We start from the raw sequence: 23,301 nt of genomic DNA on the forward strand, positions 1-23,301 counted from the left end.
CTAGATTATTAATTTAGATCAACATCAATGCTGTTAAAAACATGGATATAAGACCATTGTTGAAAGCAGCTTTGAAGAAATGAACAGAGCCGTGATGATTAGACTGTCTGACTGACGGCCTATAATGCAAGTGTTGTTTCGGCTCATGAAACTCACCTGTGATTGGCTGGTCGGTCGCTCAATTAGCCCAAAGAAACAAAGTGCAAAGAATACTGTACAAATCCTCCGTTTGGACTTGGTATGGATTTAGCTTGGAAAAGTGTGGAAAAAATACATAAAAACCACCTTTTTAAAGTGTGTGGGGAACATGTCCCCCAAATCCCTCGCGGCTGCTACGCCCTTGCGTACACGTAGGCTACATATGAGATGTCCGTTTTATATCGTTCTATTTGGAACGATAGAAACATCTTAAAAATATAAGATCATAAACGTCTCAAAGACATCTGCTGAATGGCTTACATACGTATTGTAGTCTTATAGACGTATTTTTATGCTAAAAGGGTCGTAATTTCACTTTATTTCTCGTAATTGCGACTTTATCTGTCAGTATCTCGCAACTGTAACTATCTCGTTTAGCAACATAAATTGCTAGACAAAGTTGCATTACCTTGGCCAGCCCCGGGATAGGAAGCTTTTTACAATGAAAAAAAAATCAGTGTTTCCCGCATTTATGCACTAAAAGGTATCTTGCATTTCAGATTCCAAGCCAGCAAGATTTCATCGCTTTCTTTCAATTGAGAGAAGGGATTCGGACGATCCCACCGTTTCGGACGACGCAAGCCTTTGCTTTTTCATCAAAGAAAATGACGAATCGAGTCAAATTTCCTGCAAACATCGGTTAACACGCAGTAAATTCAACTACAATCCGTTTGGGCTGCGCTTTGGAAAACGAAACGAAGCGAGAACGGACACATCCAAACACAAGCACCTGCTGCCAATGATACTTTATTTGCGAAAGCCAGAAACTTCCTGAAAACCGCTCTATCACATCCTCATCAGTTGGATGGTTGAAAACTGTTGGTAATTATTTCAGGCACATTCTGCCTTTAATTTATCAATTATGGAACTTTGTGTCGCACTTGTTTGTCAAGTTCATGTATTTGTGCAATAAACGTTTTATATTGTTTACTAGATTTATTAAGTAAATTCAATGTTTTGATTTCATGATTGTTGGGATAAAAGTTCAGATTTGACCCATTCTTATTTATTTGAAATAAAGGTTTTCGCCACAAGAAGGTTCTAAATATCTGGTTTTGTACCTATACACATCTGAAGATCATTAATGCGGTCCACAAATGCAGATTTGAACAGGTTTATTCATTTTTTTTTTTACTTTAGTCATGTCATCCTTTACACTCATTAATATGACAGATACATACAATATGATTCAGAAGACGGAATACATTTGTGTCCATTTTACTTCGGCCCCTTCTCCTCTTGAATTAAGTAGAGAAAGACACACTGGAACTTTCCCTAATGATCTCAGTAAATTATGCCAAGAAGAGGAGAGGTGTGCGTTCTTTCTTCATTGCCCACACAAAGTGACCAAGTTAACAAGTGCAATTGCTAAGAACCTTAAGAGAACCTGACGTTCTCCTTTGATCATAACAGAATCATATTATCAGAAGGGACATTCCTCATTTTGGATTATTATACATACATGGATCACCATAGAAAAATAGTTTAAAAGTAACCATACCCAAAAGCAAGTGAGAAGGGAGGACAGAGCTAAAGAGTGGGTAAAGATTCTGAGGGAGTGTGTAACAGAGTTATGGACCAGAGAGTATGTTGTGCCCTCTGCGGATGTTCTACAGGTCCTTCAGGTCTTTTTGGATGCCCCACAGAGTATCTGCACTCTTCTTGAGCTGAGCGATTTCTTCGTCAGTCAGGGTCATGTTGATGACACTGCCCACTCCACTGCTGTTGAGCACACAAGGCAGGCTCAGGTATACCTCCTCACTGATACCATACATGCCCTGCAGGTAACACAAGAGCCAATATGTTATGTTAGAATGCATTAGAAAATGTAATCTGGATACAATAGAAAATACAATAGAAAAATGGAATAGTATAATTCTCAAACATTAATGAATAGTTCAACCCAAAATGAAAATTCTCTCATCATTTACTCACCCCCATGCAATCCCAGATGTGCATGACTTACTTTCTTCTGCTGAACAAAAATGAAGATTTTTAGAAGAATATCTCAGCTCTGTAGGTACCCACAATGCAAGTAAATTGTGGCCAGAACTTTGAATCACAAATGCAGCATTAAAGTAATCCAGTGGTTTAATCCATGTCTTCGGAAGTGATATGAATGGTGTGGGTGAGAAACAGATGAATATTAAATTCTTGAATTAAATGGACTATACATTTTTACCTGTATATGCATGAAGAATGCGAATCGCCCAAAACAACAAAAAAGAATGTGGAAGTGAAAGTGGACATTCATAGTAGAAAAGTACCTGAATATGTATCTGTTGCTTGCCCACACATCTACTTTAATTTCTTAAGTCATGGATTTAACCACTGGAGTCATATGGATTACTTTTATGCTGCCTTTATCTGCTTCTGAAGTTCTGGTCACCATTCATTTGCATAAAATGGAATTACAGAACAGAGATATTTTTCTAAAAATCTTCCTTTGTGTTGAGCCAGAAAGTCATACACATCTGGGATGGCATGAGGGTGAGCAAATTAGAGAATTTAAATTTTTGGGTGAACTATCCCTTTAAGTCTCCTGTGCAGATAATTGTGAAATGCCAACAATCAATGTGGTCCAAACCATGACAATTTATGGGTGAACTATCCATTAACACGTACCTTCACCATGGTGGAAACAGGGTGGACCCTGCTAAGGTTCTTCACCAAACTCTCAGTCAGATCAGCCACACTAAGGCCGATGGCCCAGTTGGTGTACCCCTTCAGCTTGATCACCTCATAAGCACTAGAAGACAACAGTATTTAAATGAACTATACATTTTCCATCCATTAATCCACCCTTCCCCTTCGGTGTTCAGCAAGAAATTATACTAATCTTGATTTATACAGATTCTTCCATTTCCCTGATTGCCCATAAGTGGGACGTTCTCTACCTGTCCACAACCATCTTGTGAGCATCTTTCCAGTTCTCTGCATCTTTATCTGTGCCAATATCAGGGTTGAGTTTCTGTAGGCTGACTCCAGCCACATTTGCTCCACTCCATACAGGCACTGTTGAATAGCACATGTTGAACAAACAAGTTCAAGTTCTAATTTCTTTTGTATGACAAAGGAATACAAAAATCTGGCCATTAATCCACTTGATGAACAAGACTGTACTGAGATGTCAGATACGTGTCCCAATGGGTATTGCACATGCTCAGACATGCACAACTTCTACGACACCAATGTCTTCCTTCCCAACCTGTTTCTCTTTCCGTCCCCCCACCCACCCCCAGCTCTCTCTCACCGCTGGAGTCTCCGTGCTCTCCCAGGACGTAGCCATTGAAGCTGCTGGAGTGGATGCCCAGTTTCTCTGCCATGATATGGCGAAAACGGGCGGAGTCCAGGTTGGTTCCGCTACCGATGACACGGTGCTTTGGCAGACCACTCAGCTTCCAGGTCACATAAGTCAGAACATCCACTGTAGGAACAGAGACAGTTAGGATTACTACAGGACTTCTGGAAGGAAGACAGCGCACACAAAAACATTTAAACGAACAACTTCATAAACCGGTTTCAAGAATCAGTGTAGATATTTGATAAAACAATGTAAGCAAGTTCTCAAAGTGTTTACCTGGATTGGACACAACAATGAGAGTGCAGTCAGGGCTGTATTTGACAATCTGAGGGATGATGTGTTTGAAAATGTTGACGTTCCTCTGCACCAGGTTCAGTCTGCTCTCACCCTCCTGCTGACGCACTCCGGCAGTCACAACGACGATACGGGAGTTAGCGGACACAGAGTAGTCTATTGGACAAAAGGTGCAAGAATGAATGTGAAAAGTAATGGCGATGTATTAAAAAGCATAATCAATATGATAACCTGTAAACAAATAGTCATGCATCTCACCCTTGTCAGCAACAATCTTTGGGGTCTTAAGGAAAAGGCTGCCGTGTTGCAGATCCAACATCTCGCCCTTCAGTCTGTCCTCCACGACATCCACCAAAGCCAGTTCATCTGCCAATTCCTACAAAACATCCAGAGGGGTAACAGATATCTCTTCTATCTCGATAATGATTCTTAAATCCCATGATCGATCTTTTACTCCATGCACAACCCTCTACTACAATGAGAGGCTATCACTCGCATGTGCAACCAAATTTCGCACTATGCGACTCAAGTTAATTTATTTGGCAACTGGCTGTAAAATGTTCAGATTTCACTCACCAGTGATTGTGTAGTATAGTGAAGTATTCAGCAGGGAGATCCTATCACTGTGTGTTGAGAGTAAACGTTGTTCCTTTGTATTGCGTGACCAAAGACAAGATACACGCAATACATTTGTCATTGAATAATGTGTCTTTTAATACAGTCAGTTGGTAATCAAAAACCATTTAATTCTAATCATACATGGCACGGATGAGGCAAAGCCATTTGTTTGCATTTAACAAATCAATATAAATGCCTGTAAATAGTATATATTTTGCAATTAAATAAACATGTAACAAATATATGCAATACAAGATCATATTTATTGATTAAATACATGGATTTGTTCAATTATAAAAGCTAAAATGTGACCAAAATGATGAAAAACGAATAAAATATTAGTAAAATACATATTTACATAATGTACCCAACAAGAAGGTCCCCTGTATAATTAACAGCTGGAAGAGAATTTCTTTCATATGTAAGCAAAAGGACATTATAACTGAAATATTCCCATATGAATTGATATTGAATCAGAATTCAATTGAGAGCTAGTAAAAACCCTAGTAATAGTGTTACTTTAAATGTGTGATTTTTGTGGCACTAGTATCACCAATTTAAAAAAAAAAAAAAAACGAATCCATTGTAATTTATAATAAAACATCCTACAATATAACAAACCCAGGCTTCTCATTCAAACTCATGATTCTGGAGTTCTATTGGTTGAGCCAATGTTTTTACGTCAGATTGGATTGAACGCTCAAAACAGAGCAATACCGAAAGTATATTTCACACTTTTTGTGGAAATTAATAGTTTAGCTGGGACAAGAGAAAGTTTTTAACATTAAACAATTAAATCAACTTAAATTACACTGCCAAATTTCAGTTCTCTTGCCAACTAAATTGAACTAAAACCTAACTAACTAAAGAAGTGACTGTTGACATGCCAAAATTCAAAAAGTTGATGTGTAATCAGTTACGTGTAGGAAAGTTGGTGCTTGAGATGATGCTTTCTTACCCGAAGCAGGATGCTGACAGCACATGCCATGCCCACCTGCCCAACACCAACAATTGTCACTTTGTTCCTAGGGGGCTCAGCAGGGCCGCTGGCCAAAGGAGTGATGAGCTTCTCGATTACAGATGCCATGATCTCTACTGCAATAAGGGGAGAGAAAATGTTCACAAATGTAAAATAAAAACTATTGAGCAAAAATTATCCTCTGAACCATAAATATTAAAATTAAGAAGTGAGCAAAAAAAAAAAAAAAAAAAAAAAGCAGCTATATGTGCTGTAAATGTTAACAGGTGAGATCTGGATTAAGAAAAATATATATATATATAAATAGTTTTTTTAAACTTGCCTTGGCCAGAACACTAAAGCTGGGCCAAGGTACAGTAAATCATCCCATTCACAATTAGGCCCTGGAGTAAGGTCACTCTGACCCCTTATATTTATATTTATATATATATATATATATATATATATATATATATATAGACATAGACAAAGAGGTGGAGTGGCTCTTCACAGTGGAACACAAATGCCACAAGATTCATTTCCAAAAATGTTCAGCTCAATTAAGGATTTTAAGGTTTGGCCAAGACAAACACATCCATAGCATGCAACTTTATCTCTGATATTATAAAAACCCAAAACAGAATTAAAAGTGCATACTTCAGCATAGGGATGCAGATACCATTTTTTCTCTCGTGATCCGATTATAAACATCAGTATCGGAGCTGATACCGATCCCAGGTATCAGATCAGTGCTCTCCTACTTCAGCATACAAATCTTTACAAAGCTTATTGATACATTTATCTTGCATGTTGTGCTTGGTGTTACTTTGGAAAATAATCACTTTAAAATGCCATTACATAAAATGAACTCTGAAGAACAGACAGGATACTTAAGGAGTCTTCAAGTACGACCCAATCAATTGAATTACAACCTAGATAATACATCACAGCACTGGCTCATTCGTGACACTAATTCTCTATGCACTCAAAGCAAATATTAGTTGCTGCAATCTTAAAATATCAGACAGAGGGCATTTTTACTGATCTGGGCCATGGCCAGCACGACACACAATCATGCAATTCTCTATGCGGTAGCACAGTGTCATTATCTCAAACCCTTATCTTGAATTGCTGATAATTAATGTAACCAATTTAGTGGATGAATAGTCTATTGTTTTATGAACTCATAATGCTGTGAAAAATCTCTACTTTTGGTCTCAATGAGCTTCCAGAATTAAGTTTAGTCAAATCTGTGTTGAGCTCCATTCATATCCTCATAGGCTATTAAAACATAAGAGCAAGCCATAATATTGGGATTGAAGAAAGTAGTGTAATCAATGCCAACCCAAAAGAGAGATTTTTAAATGTATTGAAGGCTTGCTTATCAGAAGGCTACTGGATGCGATACAGAACTGGCAAATAAAGCTTGTAAATTGCCAAGTAATGTTATTTGGTTCATAAGAGGTCTAAAAAACACAGTTATAAATAAATGAATGCATGAATAATAGAACAGAAAAGGTGTGAGAACTGTCTCAGCTAAAGACCCTTTGTCAAAGCAGGGCTAAAAAATAAGCTATAATAAAATCATCATCAGTAAAATTAATAAATACAATTTCATAAGAACTTTTAAGAAATATAATTACTAATTTTAGATACAATAATAGTAGGTAGCTTGTGGGTATTACACTACTTCACATTGCACAGTAGTTTTAAAGAAATATAATTAAAATTACAATTTTAATAACTTTACAGCTAAAATTACAAGAATTAACAGAAAAATCAATGCAAGGTCTTTTATACAGTTACAAGTTTCACATTTCTGTCTGTAAACACTCCAAATATTGGCCCCATACACTTCCAATGCAAGTACTTCACTGTAACCTCAATTATTGCTTTTTTAAAGAAAAAAATAAATTACATTATGCCACTTAAGCTTAAAGGGATAGTTTACCCGAAGATGAAAATTCTCTCATCATTTACTCATCCTCATGCCATCCCAGATATGTATGATTTTCTTCTGCTGAACACAAATTAAGATTTTTAGAAGATTATCTCAGATCTGTAGGTGTTTGCAATGCAAGTAAATGTGTACCTACATTCTGATGCTCAAAAAGCATATAAATACAGCAAAAAAAGCATACCATATGATTCCACTAGTATGATCAATGTAATCAGAAACAATATGATAGGTGTGGATGAAAAATAGATCAATATTTAAGTCCATTTTTACAAGAAATCTCCACTTTCACTTTCTTTTGTTTTTGGCAATTCACATTCTGCATGCATATCCCTCTAAGGGCAAGGGAGGTGGATTTATAGTAAAAAAAAAAAAAGGACTTATAGGTATTTTTAAACTACAAGTATCATATAGCATCTGAAGCTATGGATTTAATCACTGGAGTCATATGGATTAATTTTATGCTTACTTTATTTGCATTTTGGAGCTCCAAATTTTGGTACCAATTCACTTGCGTTGCATTGACCAAAAGAGCAGAGATATTCTTCTTATAATTTCTGTTCAGCAGAAGAAAGTCATACACATCTTGCATGGCACGAGGGTGAGTAAATGATAAAGGAGAACTTACATTTTCGGGTGAACTATCCCTTTACCTTGTATTAAACCAGAAATATTCCTTTAAATTTGAGTCTGCGCTCATTAACCCTTTCATGACGCAACCGTCCTTATGACGTCCTTGACCATTCGGATGCATGCAGCGATTTCGTTTGAAAACGAACAGGAGTGTCTATAATTATGCCTTTATTTGGGATACACGTAAAAGATGTTCGAGTACTGCATATATTCGTAGTTTGGCATCCGACCATTCAAAGCCAATTTCATGTTCCGCGTGCATGGATTCCACCATGTTCATGCGCGCGCAGGCATAAAAGTGCATGATGCGCCAGCGTCCTTGCTCGTCTTAAAATATTGTTGAAAAAAACGTTACATATGCACCATCTGTAGCCCAATGCCTCTAATGCAATGCCTCAAAAGACGGTAAATGTCAATATGAGTTGTTATGGAAATGTTTAATTCACAATGTAACCGTTGATTTATCAGCCCCAATGTCAGCAATACACGACACTAAAATGGTTACTTCGCACCATGACGACGGTACAGACGGTATTAATAGAATGGTAATTCAGAGAACTGAATCCGATTAGACATACGCAAAGCAATAAAACAGCATCAAACATTGGGTCTCAAATTTGATAATCTACACGCAGGGTTATGGATATGTTTAAAGCGTCCTAGAGACTGCGCGATGAATTATATAAAACACGTGGTTTACTAGCAATAAAACCTCACTGGGATCATTCATGAAAAACGAAATAACAGGCGTACATACATTAGTTGCAGGGATGTTAAATGTGCTTATCTCCGTGGCTGCTGAGAACCGGTGTGTGAGTGGCCGCGTGACGCGTGCAGTCTTCAGGATTTGTGCGTTTAGCTCTACACTACGTTCGTATGACCTGCTGCAACAGTGCATGCAATGTCCTTTAGTTATTTGATGAATATGAGAACGACAGGCCCGGCCCACTTTCCCTTTTGAATGTTGTGTCAAGGATTTAACATTTGTCGCCCAAAAAATTCTTCATCTTCAATCATCTTGCACATTAATGAAATCTGTATTAGGTGATTGCAAAGTTTCTCCATGATGCAACATATCCCACAACATAATCCAATGTTAAATCTTTCAATTAAGACATTGCATTAACTCGTTTAGATTGTTTTTGGGGCATACAGATCATAAAGGGTTCATATAGATAGATAAAATAGATTAGACACACACACACACACACACACACACACACACACACACACACACACACACACACACAGAGGCAGCCAAAAGTTTGGAATAATGAACAGATTTTGCTTTTATGGGAAGAAATTGGTACTTTTATTCACATATGTTTGAAGTGACATTCAACTGATCACAATGTATAGTCAGGACATTAATAACATGAAAAAATACTATTTAAAGTAGTTCTGAAAATGTTTTTCCAAATTGTAAGTGTTCTCATCAAAAAAATCCTCCACGTGCCACAATGACTGGTTTATAGATCCTTGGTATTCTAGCTTTCAGTTTATCGACAGTTGAATGCCACTTAATAAAAACCAATTAAATCAATTAAAATACCAATTTCCTTCCGAAAAAGGCAAAATCTGTACATTATTCTAAACTTTTGGCTTATATAAATATATTTTACTCAACCTTTTAAAATAAAACACTTCCATGTAGTCTGTGAACATGCTGTAATTTTCAGAACTTAAAAGTTATAATACTCTCTCTGTTGACTCTCCATTGTGAGAAAAAGTTAAAAAGTTGTACATTATAAGTATTTAAATGAGTATGAATCTGACATGTTTCTGAAGCATCACAATTTAGATGTTCAATGTTGTTGTGCTGGTATCATATATCTTTATAGTAGGTATCTTTTTTGGATGTGTTGACAGAGTACTTTAAATAGAACTCTTGCATCAAATACATTAACAAAATATTTTCCTTTATTATCTCTCTCAGAATTAAAAATGACCCATTTAGTTATGGCATCAAATGTTTGTCCGTTGCCACCTCAGCAACAGCCTTCCTATTTTGTGAACAAACAAGACTTCCTCAAATTCCCAACATGGGGACCAATGAGGCCTCAGGTCCACCCACTAGCTAGTCCAATAAAAACATTTATCAGCCAGAGACATCTGACCATCATTAAGGGCACTGTATCATCGGCTACACAAGCTTAGAGAAGAATTCGTATTAAGACATGTAGACAGATATCATACAAGAGAGAAAGAAAGATGATAGAAAAAGAGTATAAGAACAGGAGAGAAGGAGAGAGGGAGGGAGATTTCTGGATGCCTTGTTGTCTTGTCAGTGCTGGGTTTTGTGGCAATATTGTGTAATAGGGAATGTGTATAACATACTGTAACTGTTAGTGCCCCTCTATGTCTTGCCATGCTGAGAGCCATTATTATAGAGTCGGTGTCTGAATCTTATTGCATTCAAGCCCTTTTCAGCCATGATATACTGAATCCGAATAGTCCAAATGATGACTTTACACCAAGTGTGAGGATTTCAAATGTCATAAATAGTGTTGATCAGGATGGCTAGATATACTCCAGATTAAAACATTAGATTGGATGAATGATCTGAAAATCTCTTACAGTCAGCATTTCTGCTGGGTTCATGCAGAAATAAATCAATAGTTGATTGCCCGCTAAGCATTCTCAGCTCACATATTTATCAAAACAACTGTCAATCTTGCTATTTTTAGACATATGGGTCTAAATATAGTATTTTACAAATACTCAAACACAAATACAACCTGTCATATCATCAAAATTAGTTTTCAGACATAAATTGAGAAATTAAAGTCAAATATTTGTCTGTTGCCATGGTTTACTAAACTTAATTGGTCTCTAAACATTACCAGTAACTCCAACCTGACAGGTTTATCCCTCATGAACACTTATATTTAATATATAAATATATTAATATAGTTCACCTCATTCATTCCCACCAATCAGTGACCACAATCCTATTACCCACAAACAAACAATGACCAATCACTGGCCTGCTTAAAACAGGAGCACAGAGAGATTTTGTTCTACATGAGGGTAATGAGGGTGGCTGGAACATAGTACATTTCCAGGATTCACTTCAAGGACATACTGTAGGAGAGTGAAGAGACAGAGATCCATCATTTTGGAGACTGACAGAGACCTTCTTAGCATATGAAATTATATTATTGCATATATACTCTACATTTGTTTTATTTTGTATCTATTATCTTCTACCTCAAATCCAAAAAAGAAAGTGGGTTAATTTTTATCAGCCTTGTTATTGTTATATATGGTATCAAGTAAAACACATTTTTTTTTTTAAATGTTCTAGCAAAGGGCTCTGCATTTCTTCACAGAACATTGCATTCAGAGTCTGCCAATCCATTTTGGCTATGCATAAACTCATATGACCCAGCTAGTACACCGTATACTATTTCAAAATGACCTCTAAATGTAGAACAAGGGCAGAGACAAAAGTGTGTGTGTGTGTGTGTGTGTGTGTGTGTGTGTGTGTGTGTGTGTGTGTGTGTGTGTGTGTGTGTGTGTGTGTGTGTGTGTGTGTGTGTGTGTAGAGAGAGAGAGAGAGAGAGAGAGAGAGAGAGAGACAACACATTAGCATGTACTCTTCACTCTGGTGACTGATTTACAGGTGTTCATCTAATCTTGTATCCTAATAAAAAGTATGCAAACAGTATTTTGCAAAGCCCCGGTCAAAAATAAACTCAAACTTCATTACTCTTCAGCTAGTGACAGATTGCAGTGTGTGAATTGAGTTTAATAAAAAATTAGATTTTTTTTTTTTACAAAAAGTAGCTTTGAAGTGAAAAGTGCTTAAGACGGATTTCACAGAACATTATTTCTCCCCCCCAAAATTTTTTCTTCCCAATTTGGAAAGCCCAATTTCTATGCGCTCCAAGTCCTCATGGTGGTGTAGTGACTCGCCTCAGTCCGGGTGGTGGAGGACAAATCTCAGTTGCCTCAGCATCTGAGATGTCAATCTGTGCATTTTATCACGTGTCTTGTTGAACACGTTACCGCGGAGATTAGTGTGAAGCCTCCATATACACTATGTCTTCAACGCACATTAGAGAGTGAGAACCACATTATAGCAACCATGAGGAGGTTAACCCAACGTGACTCTACCCACCCTAGCAACTGGGCCAATTTGGCTGCTTAGGAAACCTGGCTGGAGTCACTCAGCACGCCCTGGATTCGAACTCACGACTCCAGGTGTGGTTGTCAGCGTCAATACTCGCTGAGTTATCCCCGCATGTAAGTGTGTTTGTTTATGTTTGTTTAATGTTGAGTTTTGCATTAAAATTGTTGACTGTTCAGCAGTTTCCCTTCTCCCCCTTTGCCCAGCCTTTTACTGTTACGGGGTAAAAATAGCCAGCTGGACTAACAGTTTTATCAAGGGCTGGGCATTATTTTGCATTCATATGAAGGTCTGTTCTCTTACGAGAGGTTCTCTTGTATTGCGTAAGCTAGCTTACGCTACGGGAAAGATTCATCTTTTCTGAGATATTGAAGCCAAAAAATTATCCTTAATTTTTGTATCCATTGTCAACGCAGTGCGGCAGCTGCAGACCTTGAGCGGGCTAGCTAGCGAGCTCATAGGTTGCTCTGCGGCAACTGCTGCAGCCTATAGATCGAGCTTGGGCTGAACTCGCGATCCAATGAGAAGCGTCCGCGCTCACTGCAACAAAGCCCGCCAAAATGGGCGTGACTAGAGTGCATATAAGCGTAGTTCAGTAGGCTGGAACCCTGATTTTCATCTCTTCAGCGAAGCTCTTCGCATCTCTGAACTGGAAGCCGCTGCCGCTCGAGGGGCATCAAGCAAGCGTGGACAGCGTCGAAGAAGCCGGCCGTCTTCGCCACCTTCAGCTGTCCTGCGAAGCTACGCCATCCGGCGACGTATCCTTTTAAAGCAAGCTAGTTCTTATGAACTTCACAAAAGAGTACGAGTGTCTTTTTAAAGATGCCTCGCCCACTTGCGCCTCATGCCGCCCCTCTCAGCACCGGAGACCGCCACGCCATCTGGCGCTCTCTGCCTGGGACTGGGGCATGCAGAGCTCCCCTCGCTGAAGGCGGATGCGATCTCTGCGAGGAGCTTCGATGTCGACCCTGCGGGCTCGACTCGGCGCTCAGGACCGGCCGCCGCGCCTTCCATTCAGCCGCGCAGTAAAAGCGCCGCCTCAAAGGCTGCCGGAACCAGTGGTAGAAGCGATTGCCTCGCCGGAGCCCCTCCCTCGGGCATCGCCTTCACCCTCCCGCCCACTCGGACGCCAGCAGTTGCCGCCGAGCTCTGCTGCCATCTCGGACTAAGAAGCGGAGGATAAGGGCTGTTCCATCATGGCTTCGGACAGCGAGGAGTGGTCAGGCTCACACGCCTCCTTCTCGCCCAGGAATCCAGCAGGACCCGCGCCGAGTCGGCAGGGGAACTAACGCCTCCTCACACAGGTTGTCGACCGCCTCGGGCTCGAGTGGTCACCGCCCTGAACAGGCTCCCAACAGACTCCACGCCGCACCTTTTCCCGCCCTCGCGATATGGCGGTCTAAGCTGGTGCTCCCGCCTAAGGCCTGCAGAACTACTTCCGCCTGTGTTGGCCGCGCCTATACCGCCGCCGGCCAAGCCGCGATCTGCTCTGCATTCCATGGCCGCTCTTACAGACAGAGGCTGTTTCAGATCTGACTAGCCGACTTGGGAGAAGCTGAACGCACTCACGCCGCTCTCTCTGTCCGGTCTCTTCGGTTCCGCGGTGAGTGGCATTGTTGACCGTTCCGAGCCCAAGCCATGAATCTCTTTCTGCCTCGTCCGCTAGCTCCTCTGCAGGCCGCCCACGTGACCAGCCTCCTGCACGAGCCTCTTCACAGCGCCCAGCTCAACAAGCCAGACTTCTCAGCGTCGACAGGGCGGCCGCCCTCGATCAGGCTCAGACAGCCGCCTCCTGCGGGCCTCGGCCTAAGATTGTACTGAAACCTGAGCAACCGAAGTCCTCCTAGCGTTGTTGAGAAAACGACGGCTCAGTCCCGCCACGGCCGGACCACCGTCAAAGCTTCAGCCCCTGTCAGTCCCCTTCTCTCAGGCTACTGCAGTGGTGGATTCAGCAGCCAACAAGCCGGTGATACTACCCGCTTGCTCTGCACTCAAACGCCGTTTTCACGGCGACCCAAAGAAATCTTGTAAAGAGTAAACATGCCTTATGTGTAGAAATTGTGCCCACAATCCAGTGCTCACCCCTACACACAAGCATTACACATCCCGTGTCCCTATCAGAGCACACTCACATAAGCGGTTACGACCCGCTCGAGTGTTAGAGTTAATAAACGCGCCCACGAGCCCGTGCGCGCGCCCCTCCTCTGCCCGCTCTGTCACACGGCCAGCAACACTTCTCTGTATGTAAGTCCCGTGCCCGTGACTATGCTCGCGCATCACTTAACAGATGTGACTCTCCCCATTCACCTCAATCGGGAAGTCACTCACAGAACAGCCTGTCCATGCTGTCTGCGAGCAGTCCAGCATAAGCACAGTAAGCGCGCTCACACATTCTGTTCAGCGCGCTGTGTGCGGCAATCAGAGCGATTTGGCCATTCACCCTCTAACATTACGCTTCAAAGCGTGGGAAGATATTCCAGGGATATCCGAATGGGTGTTAAGCACAATAAAACAGGGCTATTTGCTACAGTTCGATCGCCGTCCTCCTTGCTTCAGAGCTGGCTCGAAACTACTTTGAACACGGAAGCAGCGTGCATGCTTCGCTCAGAAATAGCAAACCTTCTGTGCAAAGGGCCATAGAGAGAGTGCCGCCTCCCCTGAGCGAAGTCGGGGTTTTACAGCCGTTATTTTCTTGTCCCCAAGAAAGACGGCGGCCTCAGACCAATATTAGATCTCAGGGTTTTGAACAAAGCGCTTGCAAAAAGACCGCTCAAAATGCTTACAACCAGCAAACTCCTCGCATGATGTGCCAGGGGGACTGGTTTATTTCTCTCGATCTGAAAAATGCATAGGGCCTACTTTCAGATTCAGATAAATCCCGTCACAGGCCATTCTTGAGATTCGCCGACGGCCAGGTTTATCAATACACCGTCCTTCCGCTCAGCCTGTCCTTAGCACCTCGTACTTTCACGAAGTGCATGGACGCCAGGCGCCGCACTCCCTGCGGAGTCAGGGTTTGCGAATTCTGAACTATTTGGACAATTGGCTGATTTTGGCACAATCACATACGGAGCTTCTGTCTCACAGGACAGTTCTCCTCAGTCATCTGAACAGTTTGGGCCTTGCAGTCAATTGGACCAAGAGCTCACTACAGCCCAGTCAGGCAATTTCCTTCCTTGGAATAGAACTAGACTCAGTGGCAATGACGGCTCGCTTATCTACACAGCTGCGCCGTGTGCAGCTGACTAGTCAGCGTCATTTCAGATGAACAGCCTCACACCTCTGAAGAAATTTCAGAGAGTGCTAGGCTACATGGCCTCAGCCGCAGCAGTACTTCAGCTGGGTTTACTGCACATCGCTCGCTTCAGCATTGGCTAAACACCTGCGTCTCGCCGGGCTTGGGCCACAGGCCGCCAGCCCATCAAGGTGACTCAGACCTGTATTTCAGCTCTGCAGCCCTGGACAGTGGCCGAATGGTATCAGCGGGAGTGACAATGGGAGCTGTATCTCACCGAAAAGTCATCTCGACAGACGCGTCCAACACGGGTTGGGGCGCGGTCTGCGAGGGCTCTCCGGTTTTGGCCTATGGTCAGTTCAGGAAAAGCTCCTTCACATAAATTGTCTGGAAATGATAGCGGTCGAGTACGCGCCGTGCGCTTTCTCCCGGTCATTCAGGGTCACCACGCCCTGGTCCGCTCGGACAACAGATCTGTGGTATCCTACCTAAACCGTCAGGGCGGTGTCAGATCCAGGAACCTCTTCCATCTGACGAAACGCATACTGAGTTGGTCCCAGTGCCAGCTGCGCCGCTGAGGGCGACGCACGTGCCAGGCCACCTGAACGACGGCCCGACAGACTGTCCAGAGACAATATTCCCCAGGGGAATGGTCCCTGCACGCTCAAACAGTCCAGACGTTATGGCACCTATTCGGCAGAGTGGAGATAGACCTCTTTGCGTCCAAAGAGAACTCTCACTGCCCAATATTTTTCTCAAATCGAGGACGCGCTGGCCCACGACTGGCCCAGACGCCCGCTTACGCCTTCCCTCCCGCCTCGCTATTGCCACAGGTAATGCAGAGGATCAGGGAAACGCGTCACTCGGTGCTCCTCATAGCCCCGCTTGGGAGAATCAGACATGGTTCCCGGAGCTTACGCAGCTGTCACTGACAGCGCGTGGCCCATCCCAGTGAGAGCAGATCTCCTCTCTCAAGCTCGCGGCACAATCTGGCATCCCCACCCAGAGCGCTGGGCTGCATGCGTGGGTGATCAACGACTACCCGTCGCTCTGCCAGAAGGAGTAATAAACACCATCATACACGCTAGAGCCCCTTCCACGAGAAGACTCTATGCGCCAAAATGGTCTGTGTTCTCAAAATGGTGCACCGACCGAGACCTGGACCCGCGGACATGTGGGGTGTCGTCGCTGCTCAGTATTTCTACAAGAGCTGCTGGATAAGGGCAGATCCCCATCCACGCTCAAAGTGTATGTGGCGGCCGTTGCGGCGTTCGCTGAACCCCTGCACGGCCAGTCATGGGGTAAAACGAGCTGGTCATCCGCTTCCTCAGGGGAGCTAGAAGGATGAACCCCCGCGCCTCCATCGGTTCCTATCTGGGATCTTTCTATAGTTCTCGAAACTATGAAAGCCCCCCCCCCTTTCGAACCACTTCAATCCGTGGATTTGAAATACCTTTCACTCAAAACCGTTTTTCTGACTGCCCTGTCATCAGTCAAACGTGTGGGAGACCTTCACACTCTGTCTGTCAGCGCTGCGTGTCTTGAGTTTGGACCAAGTGACTCCAAGGCCATTTTAAAGCCTAGACACGGCTATGTTCCCAAGGTGATCGGTACTCTTTTCAGAGCACAGGTCATTTCCCTATCGGCGCTGCCAGCACCCGTTAGCGAACGCGACGCCAATCTCCTTTGCCCGGTCAGAGCACTGAGATTGTATACTGCGCGCTCCGCCGCTTTCAGACGCTCTGAGCAGCTTTTCGTTTCGCTCGAGGGCGCACCAAAGGTCTCGCCGCCTCGAAACAGACACTATCTAGATGGATAGTGGACGCTATTGCTGCTGCATACGCGTCAAAAGACCTGCCATGCCCGTTGGGCATTAGGGCTCACTCCACTAGAGGCATGGCATCCTCGTGGGCATGGTCCAGCGTGATTTCCATTCACGACATATGTGTGGCAGCGGGATGGACTTCCCCTCCACCTTTGTCAGATTTTACAATATGGAAGTGCCCGCTCTGCAGGCAAAACTACTAGCGGTTTAATACGCTACAGCTCCCCTGGTGAGCTGCACTGATGGGACACATTCCACACAGACCGGCACCGCCGCTCTGTCGCTCCCTTCCCACTATGTGCTTATGTATTACACAATCAATGACCCGCATTCTTGCCGGCCAAATATTATTTCCCCACTCATAAGGGCTCCCACGGGTCCCCCTTAATTCCCTGGGGCTCATACAGTGGATGTTTGAGCGCACGGCGCTGACAATGGGTTCCCGTAGCGTAAGCTAGCTTACGCAATACGAGAGAACCTCTCGTGAAGAGAACGTAACGGTTACCTAACTTAACCTCGGTTCTCTCTAGATGAGGGAACAGTATTGCGTAGCCGGCCGTGCTTCGCGCCACGCAGCGACTTTTCGCTTCAGTCAATGAAAACCAGGGTTCCAGCCTACGAACTATGCTTATATGCACTCTAGTCACGCCCATTTTGGCGGGCTTTGTTGCAGTGAGCGCGCAGACACCTCTCATTGGATGCGAGTTCGCCCAAGCTCGTCTATAGGCTGCAGCAGTTGCAGCAGAGCAACCTATGAGCTCGCTAGCTAGCCCGCTCAAGGTCTGCAGCTGCCGCACTGCGTTGACAATGGATACAAAAATTAAGGATAATTTTTTGGCTTCAATATCTCAGAAAAGATTAATCTTTCCCGTAGCGTAAGCTAGCTTACGCAATACTCGTTCCCTCATCTAGAGAGAACCGAGGTTACGTTAGGTAACCGATACGTTATGTGCTGTGGGTTTTGATTTATTTATTTCTACTTTCTGAATTCATCCCTGTTCTTACGATAAACAAAAGCTTATTTATATATAAAAGCAATGTGAAATCTCAATGAAGTAACCCTTATGTAAAAGCATGTGCTTTTAACACACTTTAGCGGACCTAAAACTGCATTATTCTCAAAGGAGGTGAAAGTGCATTTGGAGCCATTACAGAGTGATGGGTCCATGGCAGAGGTTACAGTGATATGCAGCTCAGCACCCCCATACCTTGCAAAAAATCTAAACTAGCCACACATTTACAGCTACTTATTTTCACATGAGCTTTTTATTTGCCGCAAATCTTTGCAGCTCTTCGCTGGTAGTGGTGAACCTCCGGAAAACCTTTGGCAACAATGGACAATTTGCCGCAAGTTTGCGGCAAAGCTCATTTGCATGTGAAAATGATCAGTGGCAAATTCGTCTCAATTTTTGTAAGAGATAACCTCTGACCCTCAGCATCAGCAGCTCAGGAACGAAAGGAGAGAAACAAACCAGGGAGCATAAACAGTCCATTTCTCAGAATTCATCTTCACAGGTTCTGTTACCCTCAGCATTGAGAATAACATTATCAAGAGAAACCAAATATAATGATAACAATGTTGTGACGCATGCCTGTCTCTATTAGTGGCTGGATATTCTTTGTCCAATCCCCTATGCACAAAGACACATACTAGCCTCAAACATGCACATGTACACATAAGCCCAGACCCTCTCACTCACAAACTCATACACTTTCACAAAGATACCCAAATGTAAGAACACCCTTTCTGTCACTCTGTGAAACTAAGTAAATGACCCCTCTCTGTTACATGTATCTATGATAGGATTTCTCTTTGAGTGCTCCGTATTGATGTCACAGGGCACCATTTTCCTATTACTCATATCAAGCTGATGAGATTGGAATAGGTGAGAGAATGCAGGGGCATTGTGACATCACAATAAGATTGTATTAGTTCATCACTCTTACAGGTTACTCAAAGCAATAGAGACCCTGTGAATAAGAAACTTATTAAAAGTGCATTGTAGATATTCTAGAAAAAGGGCTTATTCAGTAATAAGCCATAATAAATGTATCTACTTTTTATTTAATGTATTTAATATTTACTTTTTTATATGAATAATATCAGTTGTTTTTCCTGTTTACTTCTTTTAATTAAAAGTTTTGCTTGAAAAGGAAGCTATCTTTAAAATAATTGCCACTTTGATATATTGTTGTCTAATACAATGACATTCATACATTTTTAAGTGTTGCTTAAATTTACAAATATTTTTTACAAGCCACTATAAAATAGAGGTAAACGAGAATCGCTAAAACCGATATATCGGTGGCAAGAGTTGCTTTTTGGAACTATCGTTATATGCAAGAATCTGTGCCGATTGTTTTTCCATCATTGCTTCATTTCAGAATAAGGAGTTCCCAGTGTATTTCAAGCCTAAAACCTGACCTTTGGAGTTTTGCACCAAATCTGAATTTTTCTGGTTATATTTGTGTTTTGGTTAAACAATAAACTGCATCAGCGATTGTATTCATTTATTTATTTATTAATGTGTTACGTTTACCCTTCAGCAACTGTTTTAGGTTCTTCATTAGTGCCATCTAGTGTTTAAAACACAAACCACAGCAAAAAAACATCCAACTCAATTTATTCTAATACTCATACAGACATACAGTGACACCAGACGAATCCAAAGCAGAGTCTTTTGGATCTTATCGTTGATCTTCACAGACAGCCTGCTGGTGCTATTAACACTGATAAAAAAAACTTTGTGCATAAACCATGAACTATGGACTTTACTGTAATTGGTCAATTTTGAAAAAAGCATGTGTGTGAAGATGTTAAGGCAGGAGTCTAGTGGTCAAGAAGACCCATCTTCCACTTAAGGAACTCAGGCATCTCTGGGGGTGGTGGACAAGGCAGACAGAATATACCTTTACTGAGTCATAAATAAACCATTGAAGGGCCGTCAGTGTGCCAATCATAATGATGCAAGCAAAAAGCCCCTTCCACACACCTGTAAGAAAGACACAAATGAAGGAGAATTAAAGAGTGTCCTTATTATACACAGATTATGATAAGACCATTCATTTCTATTTAAATGTCTGCTAATCTATATCTCTAATCTTTCCCTCTATGCCCTATAATAAATACCCCAGACTAATATAGGCATATATCTCTTCACTTAAAGTCCAATTCAAGCCATTTAAACAGCCCAAACATAAAACATTGCGGCAGTCTCCTACAAAAGTTTGAAAACATATTTGACAGGCTTTAAAGTGTCCAAAATGAAAACAACACCCTCAAATACATCTATATTAGCTATCATGACACTTAAACACCCCTATACCTAAGCAATTAGAATGATAGCTAAGAATGAATGAGACAGACAGAGATTAGTCAACAACCTCATCCCTAACTGTTCTGAGGTAACAGGAATAACTGTAAAAACAACAGCAGCCTCTGGTGGTAATAAAGAGCATTACATCCCTCTGCACACGTGATGAAATGGCAATATAAATCACATTTGTGTACACTTATTCAATCAACAGCGGTTGACTGTTCTGTGCGTTTATGTGGGTGTGTAGCAGTTACAAACCAACAGGTCCCAGTCTTTTCAGCACCTCAACAGCTGAACTGCCTCTCTCTTTGTTTAGTAGACACCACAGAATCAGCGGGATGGGATACCACAGCACAGAACACACCAACTGTGGAAACACACACAACAAGGGTTAGAGTCCATAGATCGATCGATTAATTTACCAATGTAACCGGCAACAAAGGTCACCACTAATTGTTCAGGCTTGGAGCATTCGCTGCAGGGTTTTGGTACTACATGCTTATAGAGCATCTCCACAGTGTGCTCAAAACAGGCAAACTTCATCATGGTGTAAGGGATCTGCCTCAGCCACAGGGGATAAACACCCTTATAGAACCTGCAAAAACAACAAGAAGGACCTTTGAGAACACACACCAATTTGAAATGCCCAATTCTCCTCATGGTGTCATAGTGACTCGCCTCAATCTGGGAGGTGGTGGATAAATCTCAGTTGTCTCCGCATCTGAAACAGTCAATCCGTGCTTCTTATCACGTGGCTTATTGAGCGCGTTACCGCGGAGACCTAGCTTGTGTGGAGGCCCACGCTATTCTCTGTGGCATCCAGGAACACCTCACCACGTGCCCCACCGAGAGCCAGAACCACATTATAGTGACCACGAGGAGGTTAACCCAACGTGACTTTACCCACCCAAGCAACCGGGTCAATTGGTTGCTTAGGAGGCCTGACTAGAGTCACTCAGCACTCCCTGGATTCGAACTTGTGACTCCAGATGTGGTAGTCAGCGTCTTTACTTGCTGAGCTACCTATCTAAATTTCCACCATTTCAAACCAGCATATGCAAGTTATTATTTCAGACAACCTTTTCCATATAAAACAAACCTGGATGCGGCATTTAATGAGGTCAAGGGGCACGACTGCCGTGTGCGAGAGACCCCAACTCAAAACCCCACCAAAACCACAGAGGGCGTAATATTTATTTGACCCATATTCACAGCTCACATCTGCATCTGATGGAAAAAAAAAAAACACATTCAACAACGTGACATCTCAAAATGCCCTTCAAAGATTGATAATGCATGTGATAGGACATGGCTGTATTGCTAATTCACAAATAACAAGAACATAAATGTAAACCTTTTAAATACATTTTAGCTTATGTGCCATGTGCCCAGGCAAGATGATCAGATGGAGTTCAGTGTTCATGTACTGAACTTCAGGTAACCTCTGACAAGTAGTGTCATTCCAAACTCTTCTGTACAACCGAATGCATTTTATAGAACAGACCAACTATAATGCAACAGTACAAAATTCATTCATAAAAGACGATTGTAAGGAGAAGAAACTTATTGCACATGGCTCAACTTGAGTTTTATGCCAATAATCAACCAAAAACACCAGGTAGCTAAGAAAAATCAGAGGATTCACAGAGGGCTGCCATAAAACAATGTTTTGGCAACCAATCCGTCACATGCCAAATCTATTCTGTCCGTTTTAGTCATGAAGGGCCAAAAGAGTTTATTCTGTTGTCAAATAGAATGAATAAATAAAAAAAAAAAAAAAAGACTAAATAATAACAAAAATAATGTTGATAAAAAAAAAAAAAAAAGTCTTCTTCTACATAAGGAATCTTCTAGTAAACACAAACGTTCCCCTGCGGTTATTACACAGGGTATAAATTAATATCTGTTATTCAACTCTTGTGTAGCTCAGAACTAAAAGAACACTCTTACCGGCATGAGATACTGCAGCTAGTTGAAACTTATTCTGTCGGCTCTCTGCTTTTTGATAATCTACAGGTTTACAGGAGAACAGAGGAGCACGGAAAGGACTCAACCGTGCCAGCTGCGTTAGGGTGCTTGGATACATTTTCACCAGTAAAGAGGGTTTACTTTACTTCTATAAAAAATTATTAGAAAAAGATAGAATAAAGATCAGGGAATTCTTCCTTCACACTCTCCAAAAATTGGGCTAACATTATTTTTGTCAAGTTTTTGCATATACTGCATTTCTGAGGAACACCGTACATATTCTAATTTTCCAGGCTTCAAATATTACAGAAAATACTAAATAAATATTCCACTCACTTGTTGGCTGCACTCCAGGGTGACTTTAGTGTCGGGTTAATCAGAGACATCAAATGACGTCAGACTAAATCATTCTGACCTTCTGTGACGTCACCACACTGAGAGTTCAGCTGTGACACTCTGAAATACAACCTCACCATTTGAAAGAGCCTTGATGCTTTTTGGCTCATCTTTACATTTTAGCACTTAATATTATCAATAAATAGTAAATAACTTCACTTAATGTCTTTTGCATTTCTTTTACACCAGTCAATGTTTCAAAGAGTCAGAATTAAATCTCTTGCTCAAAATTATTGATGCGTGTGTTCTACGGTTACAAAATTCTAGTAATTGAACGGTGGGACTCAACCTTATCACAATTGCTGCACACTTGAGCTCACAGTAGTGTGTGTGCATGTGAAAGAGAGAGAGAGAGAGAGAGAGAGAGAGAGAGAGAGAGAGAGAGAGCTTATTACACAGGGTAACAGGCGATATAAGAGATTAAACTCAATGAGACGGTCTATTCCCAGACCAGAGTCTAGGCCTT

At 42.0% G+C, this 23,301-nt stretch overlaps 1 protein-coding gene and 1 pseudogene across 2 annotated transcripts; both read right to left on the reverse strand.

Moving 5' to 3' along the window:
• Nucleotides 1-1,302: 1,302 nt before the first annotated feature.
• LOC127639183 (L-lactate dehydrogenase B-A chain) lies at nucleotides 1,303-8,866 on the reverse strand. Of its 2 annotated transcripts, none has more exons than XM_052121077.1 (8): nucleotides 8,720-8,866; nucleotides 5,373-5,509; nucleotides 4,055-4,172; nucleotides 3,779-3,952; nucleotides 3,452-3,625; nucleotides 3,096-3,213; nucleotides 2,824-2,947; nucleotides 1,303-1,976 (listed from the first exon to the last, which is right to left on the reverse strand). In XM_052121077.1, exons 2-8 carry the CDS (start codon nucleotides 5,499-5,501, stop codon nucleotides 1,809-1,811), a joined length of 1,005 nt encoding a protein of 334 aa, XP_051977037.1. In that variant the 5' UTR covers nucleotides 5,502-5,509; nucleotides 8,720-8,866; the 3' UTR covers nucleotides 1,303-1,808. The 2 variants fall into 2 exon arrangements, with proteins under 2 accessions (XP_051977037.1, XP_051977038.1); XM_052121078.1 differs by lacking the exon at nucleotides 8,720-8,866 and adding an exon at nucleotides 4,373-4,419 and having other exon boundaries at nucleotides 5,373-5,501.
• Nucleotides 8,867-19,794: 10,928 nt separating this feature from the next.
• LOC127638861 (phosphate carrier protein, mitochondrial-like) lies at nucleotides 19,795-22,557 on the reverse strand (annotated as a pseudogene).
• Nucleotides 22,558-23,301: the final 744 nt, after the last annotated feature.

The sequence above is a fragment of the Xyrauchen texanus genome, chromosome 47, assembly GCF_025860055.1.
Source record: "Xyrauchen texanus isolate HMW12.3.18 chromosome 47, RBS_HiC_50CHRs, whole genome shotgun sequence".
Taxonomy (NCBI): Eukaryota; Metazoa; Chordata; class Actinopteri; order Cypriniformes; family Catostomidae; genus Xyrauchen; species Xyrauchen texanus.